We start from the raw sequence: 14849 nt of genomic DNA, 5'->3' as shown, positions 1-14849 counted from the left end.
CTCGCATTGGCACCTGACCCATAGCCGCCTCGTATTCCCAAATTCTTCCGCTTAGACGTTTCAAATGGGCATCTCCGATAGGACCGGGGACTAGGGGCAACGACACTGATTTTCTGGAAGCCGGAATGATTTAAGGTTTTGGCAGTCCGTAAGGGGCAAGGAGGGAGCATATAAATTCGGGGCTGCCTGTCTGTCTTTTACTTTACTCAGTTCCTCATTGGGTGACAACCTAGCTATCCAGAGAAGACTGCAACATCATGGCGTTTCGAAACTTTCTTCTGGCTACGTCCTTGGCCTCGGGCTTGTCTTCGGCCGCCGTTATTGACCTGCCCATCGTCCACCACAACAGCTACGTAAGTGCAACCAAAAACCAACAAGATGCCCCATGCTCATAGAGTTATAGGATCTCGTAGAGTTCAACGTTGGAACACCCGCTACGACATATCGCTTGCTATTCGATACTGGAAGCGCAACCTCGTGGATTGTCGACCAAAACTGCGCCGAAGAATGCACCAACTTTAGCGGGTATGTACACTGAAGCATATCAAATGTGTCTGCGCTGACACTTCCCAGTTACAAGAGGAATGGATACAATGTAGACAACTCAACCACCGGAAAGCTGACTGGCAGATGGGGCGAGATCGAGTACTTTGGTGGTACCACTGCTGGTCTCATCGCCAACGACGTTTTCAAGGCCGGCAAGGTTTCCTGGAACCAGTCGTTCATCGCCGCCAGCCAATCTTCATGGGGCAACATTCCGGGCGAGGGATTCTTTGGATTGGCATTCAACTCCATCACTGTTGGAGCTGCCGACACCATCATGTACACGTTGGTTCCCAAGCTGGACGCTCCCAAGTTCGGCCTCTACTACGGCCCGGCGAGTGACACCGCTGACGGCGTCGGTAAGGGTCGCCTGACGCTCGGTGCTTCCAAGGCGTCTACCTACACCGACGGCAAGCTAGTCAAGGTGCCCATCGTCCCTACAGATGGAAAATACGACGTCTGGGCTTCCGTCATCAACTCGGCCACCGGCTCACGAACCGTCAACGGCAAGAAGGTCAAGAAGACGACAGACCTCAACGCCGGACGAGTCGTCTTTGACACGGGCGCCGGAAGAACCTCCCTCCCCAAGGGACAGGTTCAAGCCGTCTACGAGTCGATCGGCATGAACTGGACCGCCATCATGGAAGACGGCTACCGACCCCTATGCAAGGACTTCAACTCTACCTGGTCGGTCTCGTTTGCTTTCGGGGACGCCAACGCCCACAACCCACCTGTTGTGACCTTGACCGGAGACCAGCTTGCCACGCCGGGCTTTGCGATGGAGGAGAAGTACTGCTGGCCTCCGTTTGACGAGGGTGACTATGAGGGACTTACACTAGTTGGAAAGGACCTTCTCACGAAGTTCTACACTGTTTGGGACTTTGGTGCCAAGGAGGAAGCCAAGTATAAGCCAACTCTGAGCTTTGGCACATTGAAGAAGGGGTTCAAATGAGGTATCTAGCTGCTTCTAGGGTGATTGGATGACAAGATGGAATTCACAAAGCTTTACCCAATTTGAAATTCCAATGACCCATGCTCGTGAAATACCTTGACATCAAGCTCGATCGGAGGGTGTGTGAAGAGCACGTGCAGGCGTGAATAGGGCGCTGTGCGGTGAAAGGCGCAAATAAGATTCAAATCTTGATTGGATCTTATACCAACAGCAAATATTGCCTTATCAGACCAGCTTACGTGAGTAGTAATCGCCTATATAAGTGTTGGTGTTATAGTTATCGTCCATCTCATTGAGACAACGCAGTCTCTGAGTTTGCATATACATATCTCTCGTTAACCCCCCTCCACCAGATGCTCCATGACCAACCTCGTTTCACGTCCAAGATATCAAGTCTTTGCCTTTTATCTAGACAACTGTCTTCCCTAGAACCTTTCTTGTTTGCCTGCGAACTCATATCTTCAAGCAGGAGAGCAAAGTTGCTGTCTAGATGATTTGGCATATCATGAGTATCATAGATTTACAGGAGACAAAAAGTCGAAACCTCTCAAGCGCCTGGCTTGGTCTCAAAGTTCTGGAGTGACCCAACTGTCCATTTTCGTTGCAATTGGGATAGAAAGACGTATATTAGTATAGAGAAGGGAAAAACCTCGAACGGATACAAAACCCTTCTTCGGGCACAAACAGACAAAACTTGACGTATCCTTAGATCCTACGTCTGTTCTTTGACGCTTGCCTCTCTGCCCTCTATACAACGGCTTCCTAGTTTACCACCACCTCAGCCGCTATAGGTCGCTTCCAAGAAGTGAACGACATGGTTGACAGGAACCCAATTCAGCTAATGCTCGCCAAAGCCCCAATAATAGCCAACTTCCAGAGGATGTTCAGCACACTTCTGGATGTCCTCTAGCTTGTAGCCTTCGGGCAGGTTCTTGGGGTCCCATTCCTTGACACCAAGGCGTCCACACTTTTCTTTGTCGCCTGGAGGGTGGCCGACGGCCATGGCCACCACCACAAGAGCAGCAGCAACAAGAACTTGAAGCTTCATCTTGGGATCCTGCATTGGTCAGACGGTGGCTAATCATGACTAGGTTTGAGTTTGAGCATACTGAGGCCTGGGCTGCCTATGAGCGTGGGAAACTTGGTTGTTCGATATATAGGTTGTGAGAGCACAATGAGCTGAATAGATGTGATGATTGATGTTGAGCTTTCGAATGATTTGAGTTAAGGCATCGAAATACAAAGAACATCTCATGATGCTATATACTCGCACTTCATCCTCCAATACGTGGCTTCTGTCAACCAAATTCTGGTGCCTACAATTCATGACGCTCCTCGTTGTTCTAGCGAGATTTTAATCGACGACGTGTTCTCAAAAAGTGCGATCAAGCAAACGAACATGGGTCCGCTGCGCCCCAAATAATCCCAAAGAAGATATCGCGATTTTGCGATTCACGATTGCCTAGTCAGGATCAGAGGAAGAGGCCAGATTTGTAGTTATGGGGAGGATCGTGAGTCATTTATTGGTGGTTTTACGCCCAGCAAACGACCTTTGTCCATTTGGCTTGGCAACATTGCGTCTACCCCTGTTAGCAAGACCATGAAATTATGGCTCAGCAAAACGTAAGACGCGCGAATTGCCAAAGATCAGGTGGTTGGTTATGCGAAAAGAGGCAATTGAAAACAAACATGGAGAAATCCCCAGCAACCACACTTGAAACAAAACAACTGACATCACCAGCAATCGCCCACAACTCAATAGCAGTCTAGCCCCAGCGAGAAGCCATGATTTATTATCCTCTGCAGCTGATAGGTCGGATCCTTTTCGAGGCTGATGGTAGGTTGACAAGGGTTGCCCGTCTTGGGTCTCTCCTACTGGATCCAGGCTTGAGGACCTTGATGGCCTCGTCAAGCTGGCTTGGAGGGAGAATGGCGGGAAAGTCAGCACATGCTCAATCTTGGGTCAGGAGACTAAAGATTTTGCCTCTTTTCAGTATTTGGACGCTTCATTGATACTCGGTAAAGTTGCTAGGTCGAACAGATCTACTTGTGTGAGACATGTCCAACATGCCTGGAGGAAGGCCCCCTCGTATGCGATCAGCATGCACCTCTTGTCATGCCGCCAAGGTGAGACCATATTTTCCCTAAAGTAGTCCATCCCGCTAACTCTCCTTAGGTCCGGTGCACGGGAGAAAAGACGGGATGCAAAAGATGTCTACAGTCAGACATGACTTGCACGTACGAGGTATCGCTCGTGGGCAGAATGACCAAGAAGAGGCGGAGGCAAAAGTGCAATGGCAGGACTCACAACACGGACGACGAGACCCCGGTTGAGTATATTCATCCTCTATCGAGATCGGTTTCTTGCGGAGATCAAGACTGCCTGGACCCATGCAAGCTCGCCATCAGCAGCCCTGGTTGTTACGACGACCCCTCAGCTCAGCATCCGTACGACCACACCCTTGATCAAACCGGAAACGGCAATCCTCAGTCACAGTATCCAGCTGTTGAACTCAGAAATAACAGCGTGTACGGCCCCTACTCTGAAATCGAATCCATACTCCCTTGTTTGAGACAAGCCGCCGACATCCTACCCCTCAGCCCAGACTCTACCTGGCTTTCTCCAAGCACATCAGACTCGCCGCCCAAAGAGCAATGGAGCCCGGAGCCTCAAATTACTTCGGTAATTTCAGAGCTATCTACCATGCTAGAGTCACTGGAAACACAAACACGGTCGAAACCTCGGGCTCTGGATGAGATACTCCAGACCAACCGAGCCTGCATGACCAGTCTCGGCAAGATCCTAACCACAAGCGAGTACTCTAGCTACAGGAGTGGCGGAATACTCGTAGTCTCCGCTTTGGAGCTCATCATTTACTCATTCGAGGAGGCGGTCAAATCCCAAGGATGGGGAAGCGAGCCTAGCTCACAGACTTGCGGGAGCTTGTCAAGCGTGAAATTTGGGGTATTCGAAGTGGATCCCGAGGAGCAAGTTGCAATCGTAAAGAGGATAGTTTCCAAGGAAGTAAGGAACTGTCTGGAAATAGTCCGGAACTTGGCAGGGGAGTGTATGTGCCAGGGGTTGGAGGGGTGCAAGTCATTAGTAGCCCAATCATACTCTGCACTGGAGCAGAGAGCTGATAGGTTGATACTAGACCTTCAAAGCTGACGAATAAAGATTTGCTTATTACTTGTCACCGTTTAAAGTGCGTCGTGAGAGGCGGCAGAAGAGTCAAAACCCTATTGTGCATAGCTGAATGAACCAGATCCCACCCTCGGCTTCTTATCAGTCTAGCTGCCAGCCTAGTAAAAAATTGAAAACAGGAAAACGCTTTAACTCGCATAAATCTAACCAATATCGTGTATCAAAAGAACCCTGAAACAAGAAAATGCTCTACTGGGCTGGCTTCCGTCCACGGGAGAAGAAGAGCTGCTGTTCTCCTCCAATCTCCTTTGGTACCTGAGACCTCGTCGAAGCCCACTTCCAAGCCCAGTCCTCTAGACCAGCTTTTTCGTGAGCCTCCTTTACATCATTTTCAGTAAATCCCATACGCGTCATGGTGTGATTTGATAGAGCCTTGGCTCGAGGGGCGTCTGGGCAGTTACTCTCTGAGATGGCAACCCAGTCGACAATGATCAACACTCCACCTTCTCGAAGCCGCTCCGAGAGTTTCTTAATCATCTTTTCGTGGTCTTCGACGTGGTGTAGTGCCATGCACATGATGATTAAGTCAAAGTTGAAAAATTCGGGCGAGTTGAGTTCGGGGGAGGGCGTTGATTTCGGGTCGACTAGATCTCCTTGGACGGCCTTGACTTTTTCGGGCGAGAAGCCTCCTTTCAAAGCCATGTCGTTGTACTGTTCCACCATTCCAGAGGAGATGTCTATGCCTCGGACACTGGAAACGAATGGTGCTAGAGCCTGTTCACGTCAGTGCTGATCAAGGGCTTGGCGTTGGTGCGGTACGTACTCGAGACGCAACGCCGTTTCCACAGGCATAATCTAAGATCTTGGTAGGTCGAGCTGACGGAGGTTGAATTCCAATCCAATCAATGTTTGCACGGAGCTCCCTTGTGATCTGATTGCACAGCTCCACGATCCAAGGCCACTGAAACACAGCGGGAGCAACATTGCTGGGACAAGTCAGTATGATCATTGATCGGGTATGTATAGGCACATACTTGAAGTGAGCCTTGTTCTGCTCTCCGAGTGTCATATCATGATCATGAGGAGGTCCATGATGGTGATGATGAGTATGATATTGAAGGTGATGGTGGTGGTGATGGCTGTGGGGAATCTCCTCCATGGGTCCGTCGTGATCCATCTTAGTAGTGGAGAATGAAAAGTCTTGGCACAATGTCAAACTAGAGCGACGGATTTGATCTGGAAGATGCCGATACGAAAGAGAAAGAAGCCGGTTTTATAAAAACTCAAAAATATCGGAGGGACAAGAGGGTTGCTTGGTCTTTCGGTCCGTTGTTCTTGGGTCGGTCACCGAAAAGTCACCGTGAATGTATCCGGGTCCGTTCTCTCGGCCGCCGAAGCATCGGACACTAACAGGGTGGGCCCCGAACAAGACTCCGTGATGGGGAGAATTCGGAGGGATAGATCATTATAACTGATGCATGCAAAGTATTCCTGGCAGTTGACTGTGCGACCATGGTCCGACAAATCACATCCCTAGGCTGAGGTTGGGATCCCCTGCGTTGAGGAGGCAATGTTCAAGGCATGCCTGAGCTACCAGAAGCGACGCAGAGAGTGACGAGAGTTGATAAAGTATTTACCATTTTATTAGAATATCTTTTGATTTTTTTATAATACTTTATATGAGTTTCTTTATATTATCTGAGAGGAGTTAGGTAACATTCCATTTCTGCTGCCCTGGCGCCTCATGTCATGAAGCTGTTATCGGCAACCGTTGTTATCAGAGCACTGGGTGGCAGGTACAAATAGAACCCACTCTCTACAAACATTCGCATGTTCAAGAGGGGGGGGGTTGAGTTAAGTACACGTCTCTTCATGATTCCCCAAACATCTCTTGTTGTTTGTCATTGATAACGTCTCCAACAGACGGCACCGGGCACATCAAAGAACACAGTGATCAATCTCCAGCCATCGCCCAACATGTTAATCGCCAGCATCGTCCTCTTCTGCTTCGCGGCAGTCACCCTCGCCAGGTCGCGCATGTACGACGCCTGCATCGTCGGGGCCGGCCCGGCGGGTATCGCAGCCGCCGTCAGCCTCGCTCAGCAGCAACTGCGAGTTGCCGTCCTCGACAGGGGGCGCGGCGCCCTGGACAACGGCACATGGCTCACGAGAATGCCTATTCCTGACGAAATGAGGGCTCCTGACAAGTTGAAGCCCTTCATGTTAAAGAGCTTTGATGGCTACGATAATGTGAATCACTTTATCAGCGAGGTCTTCAACATTGCACGTACCAAGCCTGGACGTCATGGGCATTTCGTGGTTGAGGCTGAAGGGAGGAGGGTCCGCGCGAGGAGAATACTCTTGGCTCCTGGCTATGAGATAATGTACCCTAATATTCCAGGGTACAAGGACGCTTGGATGAAGGTTCTGTAAGTCAAGACAAACGACACCTCCTCTTTTTCGTTCCCCTTTCATTCCCCCGTCCATTCTCCTGTGACAGCTAACAAGTCGTCTACAGCTTCAACGATCCCCTATCAGACGGAAGCAAAGGCAACTTGGGAGCATACTCGTCAGCCGTGCTCGCAACAGATGCCTCCGGCTCGGTCATTGCCGCCATGCACCTGGCCCGGATGGCCCTCCACTACACGGATAGAGTCACCATCTACACCAACCACAACCTCAAGCTATCAGATGACATCTCACGGCACCTCTTATACGAAGTCACGACAGAGCTGCAGAAGAAGGTCAGGGTTGACAACCGGAGGATCTCCAAACTACACGCGATTGAGGTCCGGAGCCGCAAGAGCAGCAAGGGTTACGCTCAGTCGCACAAGATCGTCATCTTTTTCGCCGACGGCAAGGATTCCAAGCACTCCTTCATGTTTCACTTGCCCACGGGCAAACTGAACCTGGACTTTGTCCAGGATCTGCATATACGGCTCACGGATGGAGGGTTGGTCAAGGTAGATCCTTCGAGTATGGAAACAACGGAGAAGGGCATTTATGCTGCTGGGGACTGCGTATCTTTCAAGAGGACCATCATCCGCAGCATGTTTACGGGGCAACTTGCGGCCGAATCCATCGCAATTTCTCGTCTCTTTGACTATTGACGCTATCGGCAGTGGTCTCTGATGGCAAGAGGAGCTACGTAAACGAAACGCCAAAGGGACCAGGTTAGCTCTGACTCCTCGGAAACCTTTACTGTACAACTTGTATGATCTTATTATTATTACTATTAGAATACTTTATGGCTACCATTGGGGCAATATACCCTCATACTCTTGAGATATGTCTGAGCTTTCTTGGACATGGCAGTCGCAAACTACCTATTTTCTTGTCAGAGGTATGTCTACATCTTAGGAATAGTACTGACCAACCTGAGCTTCTCAAGGAAGAAGCGGCCCATCCCCTCCCTGCCCCTCGTCGCCATCGCCCACTCGAACCCATCAGGCTGTAAGTGGTATGCCATCAAAACGTGCAATATTCCTTACCTCTGCATAGAGAAATCCAGGTGCCAGCCCCCTCTTCTCTGCCTAACGAACAAGATCAGGGATGTGGGAGTGGGTGCAGCAGTAGATGGCCGAGTCGTGAGCGATTCTCATGCCGCATCCCGCCTTGGTACACGTGTGGATATGGCAATAGATGGAAAACTGCGGGCTGTTGAGCTTGGTCGCAACACCAGAGATGCATCCCCAGTCTTGAGCTGCGCAGGTGTGCTTCTGGCAGAACCGGCCGCGGCGTCCGTCGATGGAGAAGGTGACGCGTCCCTGGCATGATCCGTTGGCGCAGATCCAGTCCGAGTCGTGAGGTGTGTGCTGGGGGTTTGTGGACGGGGCTTCTCGGCGATGCACCTTGTGTTTCTTTGCATCCTGCCCGTTGGCTGGGCCTGCGAGGGCGAGTAGGCTCAGATCTTTGTTGATCTCTTCAAGGCTTGCCTCGAGTTCCCCAAACATCCTATCCTTTTCTTCGATCTCCAGAGCCATCTTTCGCGCGCACTCGTCGCAGACGCCGTCAACCTTGACGACTTTGAAGTTCTCTTCGCTCAAATCTTGGATCTTCGTCTTGTGGTGGTCGCCGAGCTGCATATCACCGACCATGCAGGCCAGAGGGTTATCGCAGCTGCAGAGGGCATCGATTCTCTGGCGGTGGCGCTTGGTCCCGTGGGAGCAAGAATACTCGATTTCCAGCAGCTTACACATCTTGACGAGCTTTGGTTTCTTGGTGACAACGGTTGTCAAGAATTCGAGGCAGGCGATATGTGGTGGGAAATGGATTGGTGAAGAGGCGATAGAGGAATCGGGTCAACTTGGTAGAGAGCCGAGTTCGATGAAATTATGCCCAGTTTACTGTTCAGCTCTGGTTTTCTGATTTTAGCGTGGTAGATGAATTCTTCCAGGTATAGGCAGATGATAGCCTGTGCTCTGTTTGTATTTCCCCTCGTCCATGGCAGCCTGCTCAAACGTCGAGGATTTTCTTCCATGAACCATTCAACGATGGCAACTAAATAACATATCGAGAAGTTCTGTTTGTGATACTATGGATCTTCAAACGTACTGTTTTCTTCTCATACGGGAGAAGGCTGCAATGTTGTGTGACAGCATCTGCAGGCAGCAGATCTCCCCGAGCAGAGTCCCAAGCAGAGTCAACCAATCTCAAGATGGTTTGGTCCTGTCACCAGAGGACTTTCAATTCTCTTCTTCCCCATTTCCATAGACTTATCGACAATATGATTGTTCTGCGGGTTTCCGACATCTGAATCCTTTGGGGCTGGTGAGCGGCTCGTGTCACTCAAACCCTCAGCAACTGATCCATTGGCTCTTCGAATGTTGGCTGTTATCCAGAGAAGAATTTCGGACCTTGACGGATAGTTGAAAGAGTCCATCTGCGCTGACCCGGAAGATCAAGCTCAGAAAAGGGCCCACGACCACTACGCCTTTCAAATCACCCCTTTGATAAACACTCTCTGTTAGGACTTTCTCGCACTCGATTTGCCATATGTTTTCAAAGTATCATGTTTCCCTCTACCTGTAACTCCTTATTGTCAATACTGGGGATGCAAGCACCTCCGAGTCCTCGCCATCAAACATTCCCCGGCGTCCTTTTTTATCCCAAATGGCCCTGCCTTTTTCCTTGATATTCTATCATCCTTTTTCTCTTCGGTCCTCTTCTCGCAAACCATTTCCGAAACCCACGATGGTAGTTCAGCTCTAAGACATCTCGACGTCCTTGTCCTTGCTATCCGCAGACTCCTCCTTGGAACCCTCTCCCTTGGTACCCTCCTCCTTCAGACCCTCTTCCTTGTTCTCCTCCTCCATAGAACGAATCGAAGCCAAGAAGTAATCAGACACTGCCTCCTTCTTGTTGAAGAGAGCGAGATCGAGGGGGACATAGTCCCGCTCGTTTGCCAGCGCCGGGGATGCACCCTGCTCCATAAGCAGCTTGACTGTGTCGAGATGTCCGCCCAGGGCTGCCCAGTGGAGGCCCGTGTTGCCGTGCTCGTTTGCCTCGTCCAGGAAGGCTTGCTTCTGCTCCTTTGGCCGGTTGTCAAAGTATTGGATGAGCTGTCTGACGATTTCTATAGTATTGTTAGTTAGAAATGACCCAAACTCCTGCAATACTCATTCGAATTGACTCCAATTCAAATGAAAACCAAGCCCTGCATACCTAAATGTCCATTTCCCGCTGCCATATGCAGAGGAGTAGCCTTGGCTTCATCTTGAGCAGCAGCCACAATCTCGGCGGGGTCAGCCTTCTCCCGCTCGGCCAGAGACTTTATGGTCTCGGTCAAGTCCTGCTGCTCGCCGGCTCGAGCAAAGTAGATGAGATCATCAATCTCTTCTTCTGTGAGTTTGGGCGCCATCTTGAGGGTTGTGCTTGGTGATGTTTTCATGGATCGTCTCGAAATTTTGCGACGAGGTGAGGGGACTGTGTGCGCAGGTGCCCCGCATTTTCCGCACTGTGCGGGGGGCTCTGGTTCAGGGTAGGAGAGTTGGCTAACACTCAAGAACCGAGGAAGCTCTATAGAAAGATGGAACATGGGACAGATAATGACTGTAGTTCCATTTAGTGTCAATAATTGCACTTATCTTCTGAGATTGAACGCTCAGAGTTTCGCCATTCGGTGGTTCTGCGCGCAAGCTTGAGAGCATCTGGTTGCGAGTTGAACCAACTTCATCACAGACACAGGACAGTTCGTAAAGCAAGTTCCAGTTCAACATAACTGCGATATCCAAGGCATCAACTTAACTGCCTAGGTTAATAATAGTACTCGATCTCAAAGACCGACAAGTATAGTATCTACAACCCGGGCAGGCGAGAGACCGTTAAGTCAGACTGTACCTGACTCGATCAAGTCACGTGAATGCGTACCGTCCAGCAAAAGGCCAATCATGTGCAAGAAAAGGCTAACGGCGGGATAAAGATCCAAAACAACAAAACGACAAATGCGGTGGTTTCCAGGTTGTGTGAAGCGCAATACAACCGTCGCCGTCAAGCAATTTCCCGTCTTTCAAACTACGAGGTAAATGTGAACCCTATACTCCCTTTGATTTCCCTCCTCTAATTATTCAGGCGCTTCTTCACAATGGCTTCTCCCTCCGACCGTCGACCCCTCGTCATTTGCGGCCCCAGCGGTGTCGGCAAGGGCACGCTGATCAAGCTTCTCTTCAGCCGCCACCCCGACGTTTTCACCCTGTCCGTGTCGCACACGACTCGCGGTCCTCGAAATGGCGAGACTGATGGTGTTGAGTACCACTTTGTCACCAAGGAGGCTTTCCGGGAGTTGATCGCCAAGGACGGATTTGTCGAGCAGTAAGTCGAGGGAATCTGGCGGGGTAGAGGAGTATACATACTGACCTTTGTGTCAACTGCAGCGCTCAGTTCGGAAGCAACCTCTACGGTACGAGCAAGGCGACGATCGAAGAGCAGACAGCCAAGGGCCGAGTCGTAGTCCTCGACATCGAGATGGAGGGCGTTAAGCAGGTCAAGGCCTCTAGCATCGACGCTCGCTACGTCTTCGTCGCACCCCCCGACAATGAGGAGCTCGAGAAGCGCCTGCGAGGCCGCGGCACCGAGACCGAGGACAGCATCCAGCAGCGTCTCGCGCGGGCCAAGGACGAGCTCGCCTGGGCCGAGTCGGCCAAGTTTGACAAGATCCTTGTCAACGACGACTTGGAGAAGACTTATGATGAGCTGGATGCTTTTGTCTACGAGAAGAGCGGATAGATTTATGAGCATTTTGCTTGTTCGATGATATAATGATAATCTTAGAGATAGAGAAAAGATACAAGAGATACAGGAAGCCTTGCGCATATGTCTGTTGGGATCTCGCATAGGTTGGAGGTTCCAATAGGACCTGGGGCCGAAGGTCAGAGGCTGCATCATGGCTGGAAATGGCACATACATCGCGGACTAGCCAAATCGTGTGTTTCTGGTAATGACGGAAGACGTCAACGCCTGGATCGCATGCTGTGTGAGTAATAGCACTTGGCTGTAGCCTGCCATGACTCAGGGGCCCGACGAGAGTTGAAGGTCGCCCGCAGAACCTCACGCTCTCGGAATCGCAACCTCAAGAGGCAATCCTTGGTTGGTCTGCAGGATATGATCAGGGATCCGAGAAAGCCAGTGAGCATCCTGTCTCCTGAATGTCCACATGATATCCATCGACATGTTCAGGCACAACCCTGGAACCTCGTTTAGCAGCTGCATTAAAAGTCAAGCTTCTATTCTTGTCTTGTCTGATGTCTTTTATCCGCTGTTCTATCTATCATGTCCATGATCATGCCGTTTGTAACTCATTATACGCTGATACCTTCTCTTTTAAACCCATACCGATAGCATTCATGTTCTCGTCGTCTTGTCTAATCAACCCGGTGCTTGTTTCGTGACGTTCCCCTTTCCAACTCTGGTGTCCTGACATCCCTAGTGCGTTCCTCAGAGTCGACTGCATACACTGTCGTATCAAAGCGAATGTAAAACTCCTTGCCTCGCCAATTCACCGTGTTTCCGCACAGAACGGCCCATGCCCAAATGGGAAACGCCAGGGCTTCTCGTCCAATCCATGCTGGCACAAACTCTGAGAACCGCCTGCTTGGAAGACCTTCTGAAGAGGCAAAGCCCTTGGCGAAGCAGGGTGTATGTTCGTCTGTCTCGATGGTGTTACCAGAGTGCAAGCAGCTAAAGTTGAACCAGTCCACAATCATCCATATCGTGATCGAGAGAAGCCAAGTGATTGCCATTGCCTTCCAAGTCTGAGGAATGCCCCATGTTTCGTTGAAATAGGTCAAGGTTGTAATTCCATATGAAAGATACGTGGAAAAGAGGAAAGACTCTGTAAACGGCTCGAGCAGGGTTGCTGAAAGTACAGTATACTTTCGAGCCCTCAGCCACCGACACCGCCTTGCAGCGTATGCGGCAACAGACATTCCCGACATGGGCTGTACAGCAAGGTCGCCCCAGACGAGTCCATGTTTTCTGAAGCCGGGAAAGTGGGTGTTCCATAATAGGTCACCGATCATGTGGTCTTCACAAATGTTGTGAGAGAAAAAGTCGACGCCGGTTGGCAGGTTCTGGTCTTGGGGTAGGCTGGGGTTCAGGATGGGATCGGTGGCATGGTCCAGCTGAGATTTGCGAAACATGTTGCTCTTCCCAACGGCGCAAGGTGCAACGCCGACAGTGTTGATAGCGCTGTAGAACTTGGAGTGCGACGTGGCCATAAACATCTCGTCAAGACGCCCTCCACCCTGGGACCAGGCTGTCGGCGCCTCTCCCGAGTCCTCATCGACAATGTGATCCGACGCAAAGCCCTCCTCAGATGAAGAGGCCAACAGAGCTTGACCATCCGCTGCAAGGGGCCTCGAGTAGTCGACCAGGTCAACAACAATGGGCAGCTGGTGGACAAACTTGTGTGGTTTCGAGCCGCCGCCCAACTTATAGCCCATGAGCTTGTCTACCATGCGTCCTAGGACATCCTTGGCCATCCAGACGTTGCAGTCAGCGATCCAGATGATGTCTCCCTTGGCCTCTCGGTACGCTCGGCTCAGATTGCGAATCTTGGGGTTGGGGCCCATGTTGATCGTCTCGCTCAGCACAGAATCATCCCTCTCGAGCAGTATACGGGCGTCGAATGTGGGAAAGTCATTGATGACCTTCTGGAGGATCGGGTACGCCGGATCGCCGTCATCTTCGAGGCAAAGGCGGATCGAGATCTTGTCCTGGGGGTAAGCTTGGCGGAACGAGGCGGCGATGCAATCGTAGAGTCTGGGTTCGACGCCCTTGACCGGCCGAATTATCGTGACATGCGGCGCGTTTTGGCCGAGACCAGGAGAGACTGGAGGACCTGGAGGGTGCTTGAAGTTTCTGGAGCTGCTGCGTGTCAGCTAGAGCTAAGGGTAGGTAGGTAGTGAATGACGACTTACATTGAGCGCAGTCCTATGCAGACTATTAGAACGACGACGCCGGCTAGGATGAGCCAGCCGAGCGCGAAGATGTCTCTCCAGGAATCCATGGCTTGTTTTGACCAGGTACCAAGCTCATGGGTGTTGAGTGTTGTCGAGAGAGCAAGTTGTCGAGGGAGAGCGGTACATGCTGCGCGGGACGCGACCCATAGAAATTATGTGGAAGGACCGGCCCTCTTTCACCCGCGGGCATTGAGAGACAGCAGTTTATGGTTACCTAAGGGTAGCTTTGAAAGCATAGCAATCTAAGGAAATAATAAAATATGAAATTAAATGATAAGCCTCTTGTAGTATCTTAGTATCTAGTAGCAGCATTTAAGGGTTAGAGCTATGATGTCTTATGATTTTTAAATTGGTTTGCTGTTGACTTGTGCAATTGAGATGGAAGACGCTCCTGTGGCTGGCAAGGTGATGACAGCAGCGCCCATTTAGTCCGGAAATTGCGCTCTCATCCATTATGCAAGGCATAAGCCCCCATAACTTGTATCTGTGTTTTATACCAATGTGAATTTTATCCAAATTTGAGTGCCAGTGAAGGAGAGGGATTGCCACTGGTACAGGGTTTAATGAGAAAAATAGATATTAAAAAAAATGCAATCAATGAAGCTACGGGAAGACATTTTATGCTGACCATCTCTGCAATCCATCTTCTCAAGCGATTGGGATCCCCTTTGCCAGAGTGATTTTTTCCTTTCGGCACTCCTCGGGCATTCTTAGCAGCCCACTCCGTAGCCTGACGCCTTGCGCACGAGGC

General features: G+C 50.6%; 5 protein-coding genes and 2 pseudogenes across 7 annotated transcripts, besides 2 other annotated features; 4 read left to right on the top strand and 3 right to left on the bottom strand.

Annotated features, from left to right (window-relative positions):
- Positions 1–242: 242 nt before the first annotated feature.
- NCS54_01164200 lies at positions 243–1495 on the top strand (annotated as a pseudogene). Its single transcript has 3 exons — positions 243–353; positions 404–525; positions 574–1495.
- Positions 243–1495: a sequence feature.
- A 2058-nt stretch (positions 1496–3553) lies between these two features.
- NCS54_01164100 (Zn(2)-C6 fungal-type domain-containing protein) lies at positions 3554–4752 on the top strand (the record flags this gene model as incomplete). The annotated part of the gene is made up of 3 exons (XM_053156910.1): positions 3554–3622; positions 3672–4563; positions 4703–4752. The coding sequence occupies 3 exons, from the start codon at positions 3554–3556 to the stop codon at positions 4750–4752; spliced, it is 1011 nt and encodes a 336-aa protein (XP_053012885.1).
- Positions 4753–4889: 137 nt separating this feature from the next.
- Positions 4890–5880, bottom strand: NCS54_01164000 (Hypothetical protein; the record flags this gene model as incomplete). Its single annotated transcript, XM_053156909.1, has 3 exons — positions 5675–5880; positions 5464–5626; positions 4890–5414 (listed from the first exon to the last, which is right to left on the bottom strand). The coding sequence occupies exons 1-3, from the start codon at positions 5815–5817 to the stop codon at positions 4890–4892; spliced, it is 831 nt and encodes a 276-aa protein (XP_053012884.1). The 5' UTR covers positions 5818–5880.
- Positions 5881–6617: 737 nt separating this feature from the next.
- Positions 6618–7750, top strand: NCS54_01163900 (FAD/NAD(P)-binding domain-containing protein; the record flags this gene model as incomplete). The annotated part of the gene is made up of 2 exons (XM_053156908.1): positions 6618–7069; positions 7159–7750. 2 exons carry the CDS (start codon positions 6618–6620, stop codon positions 7748–7750), a joined length of 1044 nt encoding a protein of 347 aa, XP_053012883.1.
- A 2097-nt stretch (positions 7751–9847) lies between these two features.
- On the bottom strand, positions 9848–10689 carry NCS54_01163800 (annotated as a pseudogene). The gene is made up of 2 exons: positions 10305–10689; positions 9848–10215 (listed from the first exon to the last, which is right to left on the bottom strand).
- Positions 9848–10689: a sequence feature.
- A 534-nt stretch (positions 10690–11223) lies between these two features.
- NCS54_01163700 (Guanylate kinase) lies at positions 11224–11864 on the top strand (the record flags this gene model as incomplete). Its single annotated transcript, XM_053156907.1, has 2 exons — positions 11224–11450; positions 11513–11864. 2 exons carry the CDS (start codon positions 11224–11226, stop codon positions 11862–11864), a joined length of 579 nt encoding a protein of 192 aa, XP_053012882.1.
- A 635-nt stretch (positions 11865–12499) lies between these two features.
- On the bottom strand, positions 12500–14226 carry NCS54_01163600 (Ceramide glucosyltransferase; the record flags this gene model as incomplete). The annotated part of the gene is made up of 2 exons (XM_053156906.1): positions 14057–14226; positions 12500–14003 (listed from the first exon to the last, which is right to left on the bottom strand). Exons 1-2 carry the CDS (start codon positions 14143–14145, stop codon positions 12500–12502), a joined length of 1593 nt encoding a protein of 530 aa, XP_053012881.1. The 5' UTR covers positions 14146–14226.
- Between the last annotated feature and the right edge of the window lie 623 nt (positions 14227–14849).

Source organism: Fusarium falciforme, chromosome 9, assembly GCF_026873545.1.
Source record: "Fusarium falciforme chromosome 9, complete sequence".
Lineage (NCBI taxonomy): Eukaryota > Fungi > Ascomycota > Sordariomycetes > Hypocreales > Nectriaceae > Fusarium > Fusarium falciforme.
The sequence above is the reverse complement of the archived record's forward strand: the minus strand, read 5'-3'. Positions and strand labels throughout refer to the sequence as shown.